Raw genomic sequence first — 13,710 nt, forward strand, 5'->3', positions numbered from 1 at the left:
CCATTCGTCCGTCCTAAAAAGACTTGCAACATCAATACCAGTTTTCTAAACAGCGTGGAAGTTTGCCACGATTGATTCTATGACGTACCCAGCTCATTAAGAAGCATTCTAGCCAAAGTGAAATTTCGTTGCAGTTGGCCTTTAATTGGCTTGCTCCTCAAGCTGGCCAAAGACGGAATGGCTTTGGCGTGGAGTAAGTTGTTGCCGCTTGCCGCAGCGATAACAAAATTGCACGGCATGAAGTGTTTTGAAAGTGTCGAAGGAATTGAAGTGTCGCACTTTGTAACTTTGATACACATTCCTGCGTCTCGATAAAATGGCTACATTTTCCATTTTTAGAGCAAACTTGCATCGCTTGCAGATCGATTGCAGGAAGCCTGAAAAACATTTGCAAAAACACTCGCGCATCGGTTTTTGCTCATAACGTACACAACATCACAAAGGCGCATTAGCTGCGTGACATGCGAGCGCGGTCGCACGGCATTAGAAAAAAACAGTGTGTGGCACCTTAGGACAGCTGCATGGTCAAGAGGGCGTTACTAGCGCTTCTAAATATAATTGAGGACGGGAAAAACTCAGCAACTGAGCATGTAGAGAATTAGGCAGTGATCGGTGCATGACTTCTTGAGTGCACTGTGCCTACGTCACGGCTCGGGCGATCGAGGTCTGTAGCTGCAGCACACTGAGTGCGCATAGTTACGATTTGCCGTTAACAAAAGCTCTTTGCGGCCGGTCTACATGCTTGAGCAATACCGGGGTACGTCGTCTAAAAAAAGTGGCTGTGGTTTAGCTCTTTTTAAACCTGGAGTGACGCGAGAGCTACAGCTGGCCGCGCGGAATTAGCTCAGTCGAATTGCAAAATTGCAAAATCAGTCTTTCGCCGCTCCGTTTCGCTGGGCGTTCCTTCTTCATCGTCCCCGGAAGTGTGGGCGAAGGCAATGCATGGCGCCAAATTTGAAAAGAAGCGTGGCGCTAAGTTTGAAAGCTCAGAATGAGCAATTGATGGAAATTGATTAAGTAAGACAATTAATTCTGGTAATTGGGAAATTGGATGAATTTACATCAATGCTTAATCGAATAAATGTGAGGAGAAGGGACAAGTGAAGCAAAGAGAGGCGACGAGTGAAGCAAAGAGCGGCAAAGAGAGGAAAAGAGGGGCAGAGAGAAACGACTAGGCGTCAAGGCTTTCGCATTCCTCCAATGCTGGGTTACCGCAGTGACCTCAAACGTTTTTAGGCCTGTGATACGGGCTATCAAATCAAACTTACAAATATGGATTGAGAAAAATGGAATATTGGGAGAACTGCAGGATGGTTTTAGACAGGGCCAACGTTTGGAAGACTTTCTGTTTGTAGTAAAGCAGTTTACTGAAATAGTTATGACACAAAACAGGCCGCTTTGGCGGGCTTTTCTAGACAAAAGGTGCATATGCCAATATAAGTCGGAGATTACTGTGGGACTTTCTAACCGAAGCAGGACTAGATGACGACGTAATAGAGCTTGTAAGGGTGGTATACAAGGGTATTAGAGTGAAAATAAACTGCAAAGGCTAAATAGTACGCATGATATGAAAATACTCATGGTACAGACAACAACGCGGTGGTCAACAATCACTGAAGGAAATAAACGAGATGGACCCTTCCAGCGCTTCTCCCATCTCCGTTTCCACAGTCCGTGTTGTCTACCATGAATCTGTACCAACTTGTCAAACTTTCGACGCTAATCAAGGTGAACATAGAAAGAGGTTTACGGCAAGGCTACGCCTTGTCGTCACTGTTCATGAATTAATCATACACAGCACTGACGACAAGGAGCACCGTTGCTATGATAGCGAGGATGGAACACATGCTACAGAAGAACAGAGCTGGGTTTACTTTAGTGTTTTGTCGATTAGGGCCAACAAAAGCCCAATGTTTTCCACGTTTAGTGTACGTGGATGGTGTGATACTTTTTGCAGATAGCCAAAGGGAACTATACAACTCCTCTCAGATATATGTGGGTCCGAAGAAGCAAACATTGGATTCGAATGCAGTGTTGAAAGATCGGGCGGTATGTTATTAAACTATAGCGGGATCGGAACAGTATCAATACAGGGACGTGAAATACCGCGCGCATAGGGAAGTACAGATATCTGGGGGTGTGGATAGACGAAGAAAGAGGATTTTTAGAGAAACCTGAAAAACAGCTTAAGACAAAAGAAAAGAGGAACGCGGCTATAATGAAGTGTAGAGCACTATGGAGAATTAATAGATATTAAGCACTCAATACGAGGATTGTGGAAAGGTGTAGTCATTCCGGGGTTGACTTTTGTAAACGTGTACTGGACTAAATATCAGAGGTGGTACAAAGACTGCAGATTAACCAAAGAACAGAGGGCAGTTTAGATCTAGGAACTCATAGAAGGACAACAGCGAAGCTGTACAGAGGGTTATAAGTTGGTCGCCCTTTGAGGCACGGGAAGCACAGAACAAAATATCGCTTGAGGAGAGACTACGTAGTGGGTATAAGGGAGTACATATATCTGGGGCTGTGAACTGATGAAGAAAGAAAATATTTAAAAACCCAAGAACAGTTAAAGAGGAAAGAAAAGAAGAACGTGGTCATAATGAAGCATATAAAGCACTATGGGGACACGTTAGATACGGAGTAATACGAGGACTGTGGAAGAGTGTAGTGATTCCGAGGCGGAGTTTTGCGAACGCAGTACTTGCTTAAAATCAGAGGCGGTACAAAGACTAGAGATTGAGCAAAGAACGACGGGCAGTTTAGGTGTAGAGGCCCATTGCACGACAACAAATCTTCATGTATTTGTGCGGTAATAACGCGAACACGTGATGTAGAAAAAGGACTAGAAAGCTTATGGCAGGTTACGCAGGCAGCAACAGGGGAAAGGAAGTTGTCACGAACATCAAAATCAAAGTCCACGAAACTGACACGGCTAAGTGGATACAAAAATACTGAGGGCAATAGAATTAGTGTGTAAATACAGAGATAGAAAGCGCGAAATCAGCAAGTAAACCCTGTATGATAATTAAACGAGCAGTACCCTTCCATTCGAGGTTTGGTCAAGTTTCTGTAGTACCAGACAGTGAAGAATGAACAGGAAATGATTTTTTGTAGCAAGCGGGATCAGTGTAGAATACAATAAGCATATTGTTATAGGCTGTAAATCTATACATCCAGATACCAAAGAGGGCATGGTGAACCTTCCAGCGCCTTCAGGTTTCAGGGATAGTGGAAGCAAAATTAACACCTCCTATTCCTTCCTTAGTGTTAAAATTCCTATGTTAAAGAATCTTGGAAAGTGTTCGCTTAGACAAAAGGCATATTATTTGCCGTGAAGATGCATATTTTACTTTGGAACTCACAAGAAGCCCGTCAGGTATGCCAGGAGAGGAGTAGGGATAAGGGAGGATCAGCTGGGCTTGGTGTGCGGGCGAAGCACATTTAGAGTGCGTTAGAGTGCACTATCGGCGGCAGTCCTGAGGGAGTGAGAACGAAATTCCGTTCGGCGGCAACCCCTGGCGCGTGAGAACAAAATTCCCATTGGTCGACGATGATGCGATGTCACAGGCTCTGGACCAGTTAACAAGCAGCATGGCGTCACACCAAGAACGACAACGTGACCACCTACGTCGAGTTTAACGTGACGTCACACGCCGAGCTGCGAAGTTGCAAGCGATTAAAACCTTCGAAAAACTCGGGTTATATCGTTGCAGCATGAATAAAACGTCATTACGTCATGAAATAATGTAAATTAATTGCGCTGAAAAGAAAATTGATTTTATTAAATAGGAATCGAACCTGTGACCCTTGGGTCACGTGTCGACACGATACCCTTACGCCATCAAAACGCTTCGTTTGTTTTTTCTCGTTATTGCACGGAAGCCCCACAACACTGACAGGCTTCTAACTTTACTTAACCAAGCCGCATCCCGCGAACCCATCATAGATATTCATATCTGCATCCTGCTGTCATCCTTCCTGCACATCAAAATTTCAGGAGGCACACACATGCATCGAGTAAAAGCAGCCAGACAGGAAGTCGATCGTGAGCAGCATGTACCGCCGCACCAAAGCACACTGCTCTCTGAACACATAGACGGCTGTGAAGGTGGCGGCTCTGGGTGGCGATCTATTAGGCGGCTCTTTCATAGTCTAAACAGGCCCATGAGCACAAAAATATCAGATGGAACCTTAAAACCTTCCATTTTAGGCAAATTTTAGGCGTGATCTCAATGTCCTTTTTTGAGAGTCTGTTGAAAGATGTCCCAAAAGAACACTGCATCACAACAAAGCACAAAGCAATGATCAAGTCTCCGGCCGCTGACACAGGCGGTAGTTTACTTACCATGGCACGAACGTCCCCTTAGTACGAAGCTAGGTTTTGACAAGTAAGGTCGACTTGTGAATTTTTAAAAAGAAAGCCTTTGCGGCCGATTGAACACACATCCGTTGCACCCGCTTCAATATACTGTTGTCTAGAAAGGCGAGGTAAGGTTGCCAATACATTGGTTCAGGAAATAACGCCTCAATCAGAACTGTGTCCTCTGTTTTCTGGAGAGAGTGTGCAGGTACTGTAAGGAAAAACGGGCAGTGAGGAAATGGAATGTGTCGGCGACTTCCTTACGAAAACCCTACAAAGGCCTCTCACGTCTATGACCAGTGGGTGCAAACAGGATAGTCAGATGGGCACTTAATTTTTCTATTAGGCATAGCTACGAGGAAGGACTGGTTTACCTCGATGGCATAAGCTGATGGACCGCGCTTATGCCATCGAGGCACGTTTTGAAAACTTGGTTAAAGCGAGCTCTTGTGTGTATTTTGGTAAATAAAAAATAATAAAATTAATAAAATATACATAAAAAGTCCATTCGTATATATAAGGTGACGTCAGTCATTTCGAGTGGCGACATGTGGTCACGTGATATGCCACGGGGTTGTGACGTCACGCGTAGAAATTTCCAGTGCGGGACACTTGAAATTAAGGCAAGCAGAAATGCTGGAGGCTGCGCCAGGCTCACGTCAATGGTCACTGCAGACCGCTGAAGGGACCCATTAATGTTATCGTGTCATATCCTTAAGGCAGAGCTTAAGTGTCCTCCGAATTTTCCGGGCTATTGATTTGTGTTCTCAAAGTATTTAACTACAATTATACTCTTCAGAACTCTGCGCTTCGTCCGGTCACCTCTCTGATGTCTTATTGTGCAGTGTGGACTCGCGTTTAAGCAAAATTACGAGAAAATTTCGTTGCAGAGAAGAATGTAGAAATAGTTTACTAGACCAAAAGTGACAAGAAAAAAAAAATGGCAGTGGCTTAGCTCGGCTATGCCAGCATATACATCGCGAAAGCTAAGGCATAGCTTGGTTAGCCTTGGTTAATCTTGACTGCAAGTCCAGGTTAGTCTGGTTGTCCGGCTAGTTGTTGTCACGTGGTTCGTCACGCGGCTGGTCACGTGGCCAGTCACGTGGTTGGTCACGTGGCGCGGTACGACCACAGTGGAAATGCGAGCACGGCGAAACTGCGAGTTCATGGCCAATGTAGCTTTCGCTACAAAAGAAAATCGACTGAACGGTTACGAGATTTGGTAAAGCGAAATATGAGCGCAGCAACTAGGGCATTTGAACGATAGGCGATCGAACACAGCACGAAGTGCCGAACAGCGGTGGTGCTTGGCATCGGCTTAGGCGGCGGGGGTGCGTTTCGCCCCAGCCTCTGCAGAGAAAATTAGGCACTCGTGCACGTTGCTGGGATGATGTTTTTTTTTTTGTAGTATTGAAATAAATAACTGAACACCCAAAGCTTAGGAATTGCACTGTTGGGAGATAAAGTGGCGCATACCACGCGCCGCTTTGTGGCTCGCTGCTCTTACGAAGCCTTTCGGCGTTTTCTCCGAGCAGGAAGGAGCGCCCCGGATCAGAACAAGGAAACTGGCATGCCTATACACTAAAACGGCCACCTCTTTGCCTCTCTCGACAGGGGGCGTTGCTGGTATACTGTCACTGCGATCAACTCGAGTGACGTCGATGACCGTAGCTCGAGTGCTCCCGACAGTATGTGAAGAGTTGATCAAATGTTTTAGTCTCGCCCAATCTGCCGTCCTTCTTCAAAATGTTTTAGGGGAACCCGCCTAGGTGGAGTAGATTTGCAATAAGGGAGTAATTACGCATTGGCCTTCACCCAAGTGCAGTCGTATGGCTACAAAGGAAAGCTGCACAGCTTCCACAGAAACTGGAATGAAACAGCGCCAAAACACAGGACAACAGAACGGAAGAACACAGTCCCGTGTTCTCGCGCTGTTCCGTTCTAGTATCAGGAACCAACTAGCCCAACAATTGTCCCTTTTCTGCAGAAACTTCGTTCGTAGCTAAAGAAAAATTTGTCCTGGTCCGGGGTTTGAACCCGGGACCCCCGCTTCACTGGAGCAGTCGCTCCACCAACTGAGCTAACCGGGGAGGCTAGCTTATGGTAGGGCGAGATGTCGCCCTACCATATTTTGCCAGTGAGAAGTTTGGTGATGACAGCAGTCATTTTCTGCTTTAGTTATGTAGTGGTTCATGTGTACCGAATGCTCGAGCGCGTGGCTTGGACTGATGCCAGTGCCACGGGGCGTTGTCTGCTGGATCCATGGTGGGTCACTGCAGGGCACTCGCTATCGTGAACCGTCGCTAACTCATCACGCAGAATGGTGTCCGGCCCTGCGGCAAACCGTCCACGGCGTAGGCGTCAGTCCAAGCCACGCGCTCAGGAATTTGGGTTAAGTTCGCGGGCGACGGAACCTCACGAACTATCTCACTTAGCTCAGTGCAGACATTCGCGATTTTCCCTTACCTAGTTTTCGAGTTTTCCTATAACTCGTTTCAAGGAATATAAGCGCGCATCTTTTCGTGTGCTGAAATTGGTTGTAATTATGAGGAAAGGAGCCCCGCCGCGGTGGCTCAGTGGTTAGGGCGCTCGACTACTGATCCGGAGTTCCCGGGTTCGAACACGACCGCGGCGGCTGCGTTTTTATGGAGGAAATACGCTAAGGCGCCCGTGTGCTGTGCGATGTCAGTGCACGTTAAAGATCCCCAGGTGGTCGAAATTATTCCGGAGCCCTCCACTACGGCACCTCTCTCTTCCTTTCTCCTTTCACTCCCTCCTTTACCCTTCCCTTACGGCGCGGTTCAGGTGTCCAACGATATATGAGACAGATACTGCGCCATTTCCTTTCCCCCCAAACCCAATTATTATTAATAATATTATGAGGAAAGGAAAGGCGCAATAACTGTTTCACTCTCGGTGGACGCCTGAATCACGCCGTGGGGAAAGGGATGGGGGGAGTGAAAGAAGGAAGAGGCTGCGACACCGTAGTGGAGGGCTCCGGATTAATTTCAACTTCTCGGCGGAGTTCTATCACGAGCATTGATATCGCACATCAGAGGGGCGTCTATTGTGTTCGCCTCCATCAAACGAGTGTTTGGTCATCTTTCAGATTTATTGCAAGTGAAAAAACAATATTTTCAATGTTATGTTGAATGTCCTTCATTTCCTAAGCCTTTTTTACTTGTTTCACACTTCAGCGTCTTCGCAGCAAAAAAAAAAGTGAAATTTCATGAGTAATTAGCATTATATCATCGTATGGGACGGTGGTTGTCCGCCTAGGCAAAAAAAAAAAAATCCAGAGATGCGTAAAATGATCTGTCTTTCTCGTTTTGAAACTGTACGTAAATGACACAAAGAAGTTATTTGAAAAAAAGTATGAAAGGACACTGCCTAAATTCTCTGTTAACTTGCGCGAAACATTGATATACACGCAGCACATAAAAATTTTTACGCTTAATTTTTAGTTATACCAACGGAGCGGCTTTTTGCGCGCCTCATCCTGTAGCACAATTTGGACTGATCTTGATGGGGTGCGGTCCACAACACTTGGCTGCAGTGAAGGGTAATGTACCTATGGTCTGTCGCAATGAATACAGCAGCGCTGTCGCGTTCCCAGGTGGACCTTGTTGCGCATCCTGAGAGGGAGGACACCGCGGAGTCATTGTTGGGCCTGGGAAACGCGGTCATCTATGAAGGTGTCGGTTCGAGTGCGCGGCGAGTGGCTGGCCGTGCCGTGCCGCGATGGCCGCCAGACGGTGCGCTGGCTGGGAGAGGAGGCATTGCGGCGCTACATGAAGCTCAAGCCTTCTTCCTACCTCGATGGCCGCACCGAGAAGGTGTACCAGATCCGCAAGACTCGCGGAGGCGCCATCATCGACGGCGACGACGTTATAAGGAACGTCCTCGACGACAATGAGTTCCTCTCAGTGGGTGAGCACGTTGCGCGCGCACGACAGCACTCGAACGTTCTCGGGGGAAAATGATGCCACAGGCTTATTTACGGAAAGGTTCGTCGGGTGTCTTGAGCAAAGTGCAGCTTTTGTCAAAAAGAAAGGAGTTTGGCTCGAAGCCGCGCGTAGCATGGCTCGTGTAGCATCCCGAGAAGTTCTAACCTTCGGAAGGTTGAAGACAGGAGTTCCTCTCCCCTTCCTGGGTGCATAACGAGCCGCACAGCAAGCGAAACCGCGGGTCTAAACTTTTGACAGCGGCTATAAGTGACATCGCAAAAGTAAGGTGACCTTAAGGAAACTACTGCTTAGTGCCTTCAGTTTGAAGTTGAAAAAGAAAAGGGTTTAATTATTTTCTTCTGTTGTTTTTATTTCCGTGTCTTGTTCCCTGCTTCCATTTTCTTTTTTTTCAGCATGAGGGGCCTACGTGGTCTTCTGTAACCTGGCCATGAGGTACCCATAATATCCTGCACATGATGACCTAGACTCGCAGCATGGTCATTTACCTTGAGAGAATTTGTAATAAAGCAATTAGTGATTGCAACGTTCTTTCTTGCTTCAGTGTACAGAGAAACAAGATGTACGCCTTGCTCATTCTGGAATGTCAACTTGTGTCTCACTCGACAGTGTACATTTCTATTTCGACGCAGTTCTCGAGACGGATCGGCCTTCGCCAGTTACGGGTCCCGCAGAAATAACTTACGTCCCGGAGCAAGTGTATCCTTTACAAATTGCTGCAAACCTCGGAGCCGAGGTAATTTAGAGGTGTCACAGGCGGCAAGAGCTTGCGCGAATCCTGCAGCCACAGGTGCTTGTTTCCATCACGGCGGTATGTCTAAGACCGCGCGCCAAGAAGGAAAAGAAATTGCATTTACACATCATGTTTGGTGTTTTTTTCCTCCCTGAACACATAGCTGATGCAATAAAACAGAACAGCTGCCTTTACTGCTAATGTACCATTCACTCTAGCTGAAGCGGCCGTACGTCGGCTCAAATAAGCGCCGTCCAATAAATGGCAATTCAGCAGCGTATTGACGATTGAGTTTATGTGGTTTTCCACGTTATGTCGCCCGATGCTGAAACTTCTCAGCTGTTGAGGCCACGTCTTAGTGTCCTGGGTGCAGTTATGCATCCAGGAGAAGACATAAAAACCTAATTGTTGTGCACATACAGTGTTTCATTTAGCGCACAAGCGAAGGCAGCATTGTCTCCACCAAGCTTCCTTCACAAACATTCACAGCCCAGGAAAATTCAAGGCGCCAACACAGGTATACCAGCCGTCCTACGCGAGTTTATAATCACTCCTGCTACTCTAAATAAGTTGGGCAAAGGCAACACAAGTGGCGCGCTGCCGTGCATGGATTTAACTGCATCTTGCTTATTCTGGCGCCAGGTGCCTGAGCCCGGTTGCGACCAACGTTCCTCACGAGTTCCTTCGCTTCTTGTCTTTTAAGATGGTCACAATAGACGGAAACAACCTTACTCCAGGAGTACTCCTCGAGCTGGGCCGGGGGAAGTACAAGATACAGGTACACACGTGTTTCTCTTCGTCCCTCGAGAGCCGAGCACTAGCCTACAACTGATGACGACGATGATGTCCTTTTTTTTTCCTTGCAGCTGAGTGGTGACTCTATAGAGCGTGTCAAGATGGCCAGGGAGATGCTCGAGACCATACTGAAGGAGAACAAAGGTAGGATTCGCGGTTGTTTATTATTTGCATTCTTCTTAGAGTATGTATCGTCGCATTAGGTTATGTTGGGGCAGAAGTCCAACAGGACAGACCTAAAGTCATCGTCGCTGAATTCTGCATATCCGGAACAGCCGCGGGGGTAGTTGACGAACAGAGATTATATATGGTCACGGGTTTTCTTCGTAACGGACTAGGTGCAGCCGGAAACAGCAATAGAAGAGCGGTGCGGTCACGACATCGTTGAGCCTTGAGCTGGGTTGCGGACAAACTGGTCTTTTTCATTTCCCGCCGAAAAACAATAAATATATCCATGAGAAATTCGCTAAGCGTATCGTTACACGTTGTTTTAAAACAAGATGGCCATCAGACCATAATGATACCGTTCTCGGATTCTGTTGCATGTTCGCACCAAATGAAAGATCCAGAGAGAACGACCGTGACTATACTTGCGGTGGGTGCCGCCGCGGTGGCTGAGTGGTTATGCGTTCGGCTGCTGACCCGAAAGACGCGGGTGCTAGCCCCAAAAGACAACACTGTCTACACAGACGCTGCCGTCTATCCATGCGGAGCAGAACATGCAGCCGCAATGGTGGTTGTAGACAACGAAGGAAACCTAGTGACGAGCGCCACGGCGAGAGTCGCTGGCGCAGCGGAGGCCGAGGAAATTGCCGTCGCGCTGGCGGCAGCAGAAGGCTATAGGACCGGCCGCCCCCTAAATATTCTAACAGATTCTAAAGAAACGTGCAAAAACTACACGAAGGGCAGAATTAGCAAAACGGCCCTCAGGATACTCAGCGGGGTAGCCCCTATCGAGTTAAACAAACCCAGACACAATCTGATTTGGATCCCAGGCCACGCGGGCGTAGAGGGAAACGAAAGGGCAGACAGCCTAGCTCGAGGCGAAGCTATCCGAGCAGGACAGTCTAACGCCCCGGAGTTCCATCTGCAAGCCTACGAGGGGGGATACGCAGAACTTTTAAACTTACACAGGTGGATCAGAATCAAATATCCACCACCACACAAAGCTCTGACAAATAAGGAGGCCACCATCTGGCGTAGACTACAAACACCTTCTCCAACCTACACATACTCAACAAAATGTTCCCATCACAATACAGGGCCACCTGCCCGTGGTGCGGAGCCACACCCACACTTTATCACATTACTTGGGAGTGCGAACGCAACAAAGCATTCCACAAACACGAACACCCGAGTGCGGAGCAATGGGAGAGCCGTCTCACCCGCAGCGAGCTCACGGCCCAACGGGCCTTAGTGAGGCACGCGGGCGATGCAGCACGGCTCAGTGGAGCCCTGGAATAGGGGCCCACCCATGCTGAAGAGAAGACTCCGATCGCCAGCGCCAAGAACGAAGACGACGGAGCTTTCGAATCCGCGAATCTCCTGAATGGATGAATAAAAGTTTTCACTCACTCACTCACTCGATCCCGGCCGCGGCGGTTGAATTTCGATGGAGGCGAAATTCTAAAGGCCCGTGTACCGTGCGATGTCAGTGCACGTTAAAGAACCCCAGGTGGTCGAAATTTCTGGAGCCCTTCACTACGGCGTCCCTCATAGCCTGAGTCGCTTTGGGACGTTAAACCCCCATAAGCCATAAACCTATCTTTACGAAGGCTAAGAGGGCACCCCACGCTTCCAAGCAATAAAATTTAGCAGTCTTAAAATTGTGTCCAAACCTTCTTTTCCCTTGTGGATGACTGGCACCAGGTGCTGGGACAGGGATATCTAAGCCTGTGAAAAAGTACTTCGAGAAAAAAAAATAGAACCATGTCGTAGAAAACAACATGTAACATCAGCTACGCTGGTCAGTTTTGGCCGCATTTTATTTTTCTTTGCACAGTGGCACCTTTCTTCACAGCATTAGCATTAGGTGATCTCCCTTGGTGCTTGAGGAAAACGGAATAATGGTTTACTCAAAAAAAACAATACTTATCAGTCTTGTTGCAAACACACTGCGTTTTGTTGTCTTTTCAGTGGCATACGGCATAAACACGGGTTTTGGAAAATTCGCGCGAGTAGTCATCCCCGACGACAATCTCAAGTAAGTATTTTGTGTGCTGCTGGTCCCATGAAAGAGCTAGTGATAAGTTACCAGTCGCAAATGTGGACTTCGTATTACAAACACTGTTTCTTTTTTTTTTCGTGTGCTCTAGGGAGCTACAGGAAAATCTAGTCCGCTCACACGCGGCAGGTAAGCTCTTCATCATTTTATTGACATTTGGAAATGCTTAAGTGTGAGATGAAATAATTTAAAAATAGCCAAATTCAGTTCCCAGTTCATCCGCTTTCCCCAGCAGCGATCCGGCTGTGAATTCTTATAAAGTTGAACAAAAGTTCGCAAACGTAGCGCAAACAACGCGGGGGAAGATAAGAGCGCTATTAACACTTTCGTTTAATAGAAACGCAGGCAAGTGAAATGAGCTGACAAGGGCTAGTGCTCGTGTTTGCAAATTGTTTACATCTTTACGCTCTTTCTTTTTTTCTCTCCGCGTACTGTTTATGTCACCGATGCGAACATCAACACCGAATCTGAGCTCTTATTATTTCTGCTTTAACGCTTTGGGAGCACGTCCAGGGGCCAAAAATGAAATTATGTGACAGTCCTGGTCGTTCGGCCTTGAACAATGCGCGGCATTTTTCTGGTGCTTATTGTCCACACTCAGGCGAAGTGTCCAGTGCCGAACAAGCAATCGTGACTGTATGAAGCACTGATCCATTGAACAAGTCCTAACGGCGGACGCTAGCGGGAGGGGGGGGGGGGGGGGGGGGGGGGGGGGGGGGGCAGCCTGCTGTCTGATCGCGTGTCGCAAGAACCAGTACTCATTTTTCTGGCAGCTACTGAAGTAAAAGCGCAGTCAGTACGACGTTGCGTATATTAAACAAAGCAAGAAAGCTGGCTCACAGGGGCCAAGAGGACACCAATCTTTATTTTGCAACTAATCGATGCCTGGCGGCTCAGTGCACCAATAAGGCGCTGAAGAAACGGTGTTTTACACCAAGCAATGGTAGACGTTTCTTTTGTCAACGCTTTCTCGGCGCTCGGAAAAAGACGCCGTTTAGTCCAATATTGGCGCTCGAGGCGCTCGCAATAATGAAGAGATGAGGGGAGGTAATCAGGTGGAATGAGAAAGCATCAGTGACGTAAGTTTGTGGTCTAGACTTTCTGTTCAGGGCGGCAGAGCTGTCGTAGCTTTTAAAATCGGCAGAATTGTGGCTAAGTTTGGAGATGGAAGCGTGCAAAAGCAAATTATCAGCTGGGAATCTAGAAACGGCAACACACTTGCCAGGAGAATGACAGATCGGGCCACCAAATTCTCCCACGAACCACACCGGGCACGCCTATGAGCATTGAATTTGAAACCGAAACATATACTAACGAAGCCTCCTAACATTAGGCATCGAGTGAACTAAGAATGGTGGGGTGTTGAAACCAATTCTTCCTTATAACGTAAAATGAGTGGCGCACCGTTTTCCACCATGACAGCGTTTTTATTCCAGCTTTTAATATGCTAATATGCTACTTAGTTGTTTGCCTTCGTTGTTTTTCTATAGCAACCTCTACCTGAGCAACTGATCACCAGACCTTCGCTCCTTTAAAAAAATGATTATTGAGTAATGCCCGATTTTCTAACGTGCTGCATGCCGTCAATGTGGGAACGCACCCTTGGGTGAGCTGGTAAGAAACGGCA

General features: G+C 47.4%; 1 protein-coding gene across 2 annotated transcripts in view; it reads left to right on the top strand.

Moving 5' to 3' along the window:
• LOC144115262 (histidine ammonia-lyase-like) overlaps positions 1 to 13,710 on the top strand; it is a 55,920-nt gene that overhangs the window by 19,918 nt on the left and 22,292 nt on the right. Inside the window, exons 2-8 of one of the 2 annotated variants that reach the window (XM_077649565.1) lie at positions 7,983 to 8,296; positions 8,964 to 9,030; positions 9,554 to 9,581; positions 9,768 to 9,842; positions 9,931 to 10,003; positions 11,996 to 12,062; positions 12,175 to 12,212. In XM_077649565.1, coding sequence (XP_077505691.1) covers positions 8,056 to 8,296; positions 8,964 to 9,030; positions 9,554 to 9,581; positions 9,768 to 9,842; positions 9,931 to 10,003; positions 11,996 to 12,062; positions 12,175 to 12,212 — 589 coding nt within the window. In that variant the 5' untranslated portion in view covers positions 7,983 to 8,055. Of the gene's footprint in view, positions 1 to 7,982; positions 8,297 to 8,963; positions 9,068 to 9,553; positions 9,582 to 9,767; positions 9,843 to 9,930; positions 10,004 to 11,995; positions 12,063 to 12,174; positions 12,213 to 13,710 lie in introns of both variants that reach the window. The other variant, XM_077649566.1, reaches the window with a different exon arrangement.

This window comes from Amblyomma americanum, chromosome 1, assembly GCF_052857255.1.
Source record: "Amblyomma americanum isolate KBUSLIRL-KWMA chromosome 1, ASM5285725v1, whole genome shotgun sequence".
NCBI classification, from domain to species: Eukaryota; Metazoa; Arthropoda; class Arachnida; order Ixodida; family Ixodidae; genus Amblyomma; species Amblyomma americanum.